The 5,288-nt window shown below is 43.8% G+C and overlaps 1 protein-coding gene across 1 annotated transcript; it reads left to right on the plus strand.

Annotated features, from left to right (window-relative positions):
• The first annotated feature begins 2,815 nt into the window (after window positions 1–2,815).
• Window positions 2,816–4,951, plus strand: LOC119811643 (beta-defensin 4-like). The gene is made up of 2 exons (XM_038325538.1): window positions 2,816–2,900; window positions 4,818–4,951. The coding sequence occupies exons 1-2, from the start codon at window positions 2,843–2,845 to the stop codon at window positions 4,949–4,951; spliced, it is 192 nt and encodes a 63-aa protein (XP_038181466.1). The 5' UTR covers window positions 2,816–2,842.
• Window positions 4,952–5,288: the final 337 nt, after the last annotated feature.

A 5,288-nucleotide genomic window follows, 5' to 3' on the forward strand; every position in this document is an offset into this window, starting at 1 on the left:
GCCTTAAGATTGCTTGCTCAAAAGCAAGACAAAAACAGAAGTCTACAAATAAATGGTCACACTACCCTAACTTGAAGTGCATGTTTAGATTTAAAATGACCCAGGAAAAAACAATCAATAGCTATTGAGATCCTACTTGTAATAATGGAAGGCTTATGAGTATTGACCAGATACTAAACTGTATTAAGGCATAATTCTTTGTGTATATAAATAGGACTGTATGTATGAGGGAATTTTCCCTAAAGAAACATATGATGAGATAATCAGAAAAAAGTTTAATGAAGTTCTGTGATTCAGGACATTTGAAATTTTTTTCACATGATGCTAGGGAGTGAACCACGAGCCTCGTCTGTGCTAGTCAAGTGCTCTTTAAACCAGAACTCCTCATGCACAGCTCCTTTTTCTCCACTCTGGTTTGAGACACGGTTTCTCTAAGGTGTTCAGGCTGGCCTCAAAGTCTTATATAACTCTAATGGGGTTTGAACTTCTCGTCCTCCTGCCTCAACCTCCTGGGTATGTGGGATTACATGAGTGGGATTATGTTTATTCATGGCCACACCTGGCCCTCACTGAGATCCTAAATATATGCCAAAGGTCACATGTTAAAGTTTTGGTTAGCCTGAGGCTCTTCTGGGAGATGGGTCCTTTAGCCAGCAGGCCTAGTAGAAGCAAGCTAGATCTTTGGACATGCACCATAGCAATGGGTATTGGTATTTCAGATCCCTCCCTTCTGCTTCCTGGTTGCCAGGAGGTGAATGAATTTACCCCACCACATGCTCCTCGTCATGATGTCCTGGCTCGTGAAAGACCACAACACAGTGGAGCCAACTGACTATGGACTGAATATCTGAGCTTTGAGCCGAAATAACATTTCTTCCTTCCATCAAAGTTGATTTGTCAAAAGTATTTTGCCACCTTGATAGAAAACTAATGTTTAATTTTTACTGTCAAAAGTGAGAGAACTCAGGCTAATAGGTTTGGAGTATTAATTCAGGCTGCACATTTAGAGACAATTACCTTTTTGCATTCGGTTTTTGTATGCGCTTCCTTGGCCTGGAAGAAATACTCTTAGTGTTGGGGATGAGTGAGCATGCTTTTTAGTACTGCATGCATGCATCACACAGGGAAAAGAAGTCCTGACAAGGGGTGTGATGTCATATGGCTATCCTCCAGCCCCAGATAGGAATTTGTTTATAATTTGCAAGAGCATCCTAACCCAGCCCTGTCCTTCCCTGATTCATCAGAAACTTCCTCTTTGGACCAAACCATCATTACATGGCAATCACTGACTACCTTGAAGAACACCTCTAATGACAGAGTAGTTAATAATAACCAGAGAAAAGCACGGATACGGGGAGGGGTGTAGTGAGAAGTTAGCTGATGGTTTAAAAAAATATAGGCGAATGAAGTCCTGGTTTCCACTGTATCTATTGGATAGTGGTATCACTGGAGCTAATGAGCTACTGCATATTTAAAAATAGCTATGGGATGGGGAATAGAGGCTACTCAGTAATAATAACATCATGCAATTTGAAGTGATGGATATGGTGATTACCCCAATTTGATCATTACACACTGTAAGCATATGTTGAAATAGTACACAGTATGCATACTTACTGTGTGTGATCTTTTAAAATCTCTATTGTATGCCCTATGCAGCCCAGTTCCATGGGTTTTCAAAGTACAGCAGCAAAGGGAATGAAGCAGTCTACTGTGTGTCTAAATTCCTCACTCTGCAGATTTGCCAATCTCTTTGCAGGAAACTCCATAACAGCCTTTGTCAAAACTGACCTTAAATTATATTTCTGCCTATCTGCTTATTTGTTTAAAGTCCCTGTAGAGAGGAAGAATTCATGATTGATGAAACCTCTTTTCTCTTAGAAAGTCCCATCTCTCAGTCCTCGGCATGGGCTATGTCCTAATCACCGTCAATGATTCTCTAGGTTAAAAATGACCAACTGGGTTATGGGAGTCACAGGAGATCTCACTCAGGCCCGAGCTGCATGGCCTCCCTCAGAACCAAGACCAACAGGGAGGAGGTAGGAAGGACTGGAATCCACTGTCATAAAGTCTCATAATAGAATCCAAACCTCAGTTCCGCCACTGATATTCCATTGTCCCAGAAAGCTGAGAACCACAGACTCAATGGCTATCAAGTCCCATGGAGTTGCATATCAAGTGGTGGCCAGAACCAGTCATTTTCTGGCTTTGTTCTAGGTGGGCCAAGGGACACATGTCCAGGGAAAATGTTATCAATTCATTGCTTTCTCTGTAAGAGGAACAATCACACCGATCTGACTCCATGCCCATCACATTGGGTGGTTGGTGAATTGCTAGTGATCTTTTAAAGCAACAAATGGATTTCACCATTCTGTAGTAACTTGGAGGGAGAAATCTATGAGACAAGGTCCATGTTCTGACCTGGAAAAGCTTGGGGACCTAAACCCTGATGGATCTAAGTGAAATTAGTTCCCAGTGGGACCTAAGACTGTTTTCAGACTCTAAGATGACCAAGGTAAAGTCGTGAGGAACAGGCAAGTAAGGTCAAGTTGTAACCAGTAAGTCTGTGACCTTTGGCAGCCCGGGTCCCTCACACCTAAAGAAACAAGACAGGAAGCTGCTCTTGGTTTCCAGTAGAGGAAGAAATTGTCTGGGGCTCCCCTCATTTGCATAAGTGACAATGACTGTGCTCTCAAAGGGCCACTCCTTGGCAAGAGAGGTAAGGCACTCTGTGTTTCATAACTGTAATTACTGGGGTTCTACCCAGGAGCCAGCACTTGGACCTATATAAGGCGCTGCGTTGGACTCCCTCTGTGTCTCTGCAATTCACCAGGCTTCAGTCATGAGGATCCATTACCTCCTCTTCATGTTTCTCCTGGTGCTGCTGTCACCTCTTGCAGGTGAGGCAGGGGAATGGGGTGGTTCCAAAGGGAAGTGAGAAACAGAGTCTGTTTTTCTGTCTATCTGTCTTTCTCTGTATCTCTTTCTCTTTCTGTGTCTGTCTGTCTTTCTTCGTGCCTGTGTGTCTATCTGTGTCTCTCTCTGTGTGTATGTCTGTCTATCTGTGTCTCTTTCTGTGTGTGTCTGTCTCTGTCTGTCTCTGTTCCTGTGTCTGTCTGTCTGTGTCTGCTTGCCTGTCTCTCTCTGTCCTTCCCTCCCTTTGCTTCCTCTCTCTCCTTTCCCCTCTTTTCCTATGTCCTGTCTTCTTCTCTTGTTTTTACCTCATCTGTCTTAAATCTCTATTCCTCTTCTTCTCTCCCAACTCTTTCTTAATTATATTTTGTAGAAAGGTTAATTAAAAATATGTGCACATGTGTATTGGTGTGTGCCAAGGAGTATGTGCCCTTGCAGTCATAAAGAGGCATTATATCTCTCAGAGATGGAGTTATAGGCAGTTGTGGGCTGCCTGATAAGGATATTAGGAACTGAGCTCAGGTCCTCTGCAGGAGCACTATGCACTACTGCTGAGTCATCTTTCCAGCTCCAAGGCTGTATGTATTTCACCCTTGACATTAGGCAAACAGAATAAATGGTATAGAAAACTCAAAATAAGGGCTTAAAGCACATAAGAGAGAGCCAGGCTGTGGTGGCTCACACCTTTAATCCCAGCACTTGGGAGGCAAAGGCAGGTGGATCTCTGGAGTTCAAGGCCAGCCTGGTCTACAAGAGCTAGTTCCAGGACAGGCTCCAAAGCTACAGAGAAACCCTGTGTCTTGAAAAACCAAAAAGCAAAACAAACAAAATGAGACAAAACCCGCATAAGAGAGAAAGAAAATAAGATGAAAGAAGCAAAGGCCTGAAACTGCATTAGACATAAATTGCAGACAGAAAAACCAAATTTCATTCATGGGTTCTGGTTGCAGAGAAGCATCTGGGTACCAAGAGATACCAAACACTTGCTATGTCTAGCTTTAGATGAGTGTGAAAAAGATGGGGAAGAAGGGAGGAAGGAAAGTAGGAAAGATGAGATTAAACTTAATTTTAGACTTTAGAAATGATCAAAAAATTATTTTTACTATTAATTTTTATTTTTCATTGTAAGTTATTTGGGCATCAAATTGTCATTAAACAATTCCTATATGTTGAGCTTCAGGTCAGATTGTTTGGTAAAAGTAGGCACCTGGAAGTTTAAACACCTTGGTAGGAAGTTGACTCCCTGAGTAAAGTGCTTGCCGGACAAGCTCATCAGATCCCCAGCACCCATGCAGAAGCAGAGCAAGCTGGTGCACATCTGTAACCTCAGCCCTGGAAAGGATCCCAGGGGTGCACTGGCCAGCCAGAAAATCCTACTCAGTGAGTTCTGAGCACAGTGAGAGACCCTGTCTCAAAAGCTGAGGTGGGAACAGTTGCTGAACATATGTGATACCAACCTGTGGTCTCTGTATGTGTGTGCACATGTGTACATGCACACACACACACACACACACACACACACACACGCACACTCATACCCCACTGGCTATGCGTGAGACTAGAACAAGGGGGCTTGTGTGCAGAAGCAGAGGCAAGGCTGCTGTGAAGGAGCTGGGGACTCACACAGAGTCTTTGCTGAGCTCCTGCCTGGTGGTCCTGGAGCTCTCGCCATACAGGTATGGAGCAGACTCTTCCCATTGGGTCCTAGGAAAGCCAGCAGCAGCTGACAGCAGCAGCACCGCTCTCTAGCAAGAGCTGGATTCAGTCCCGATGAAACAGACATCCTAGCCTTGGCAGGAAAAAAAAAGGCTGCTGGAATTTGTTCATGATAATAGCACATGGGTGTGTATTTTTGACATGATACTTTCAACTCTAATATGTGGTTTCTCTTCCTTATCTTTCAGTCTTTACTCAAAGAATCAAGAATCCTATAACTTGCATCACCAATGGAGGCATATGCTGGGGCCCATGTGGTTCAGGGTTTAAACAGATTGGCACTTGTGGCCTTCCTAAAGTCAGGTGCTGCAAGAAAACCTAAATAAGAAGACCAAGAAGCAGCGAGGAAAATAAAAGGCCAGAATCCGCTCACCCATGGAGAAGTACAAAACTTCAACCAAATTAAAGTACTTGGTTTAAATACAAAACCTTGCCTCCTCATGGCTGTGTGGGCTTGTCGTTTGATTTGTTTCCTCGTGGGTTGAACTCCAACATCCTTGAGGAAGTCGGTCAGGGACTCTGAAGTGGGTCTTTCTTCTGCTTCTCGGGTTTATGGACATCCATCCCTATTCGGGATGTGCTGGCTGATTTCCTGCATCCAGTGCTCTTCCTGCCCCTCCCTCTGCATCCCTCGGTGTCCTCTAACCTCTTTGCTTCAT

This window comes from Arvicola amphibius, chromosome 4, assembly GCF_903992535.2.
Source record: "Arvicola amphibius chromosome 4, mArvAmp1.2, whole genome shotgun sequence".
In the NCBI taxonomy this organism is placed as follows: Eukaryota; Metazoa; Chordata; class Mammalia; order Rodentia; family Cricetidae; genus Arvicola; species Arvicola amphibius.

What these genes read in the sequence shown, in the direction of transcription:
- LOC119811643 (XM_038325538.1), top strand. Translation starts at nt 2,843, where the DNA reads ATGAGGATCCATTACCTCCTCTTCATGTTTCTCCTGGTGCTGCTGTCA. An exon ending in GCTGCTGTCACCTCTTGCAG is followed by an intron (nt 2,901 to 4,817) that starts GTGAGGCAGGGG and finishes CTTATCTTTCAG; the next exon opens with TCTTTACTCAAAGAATCAAG.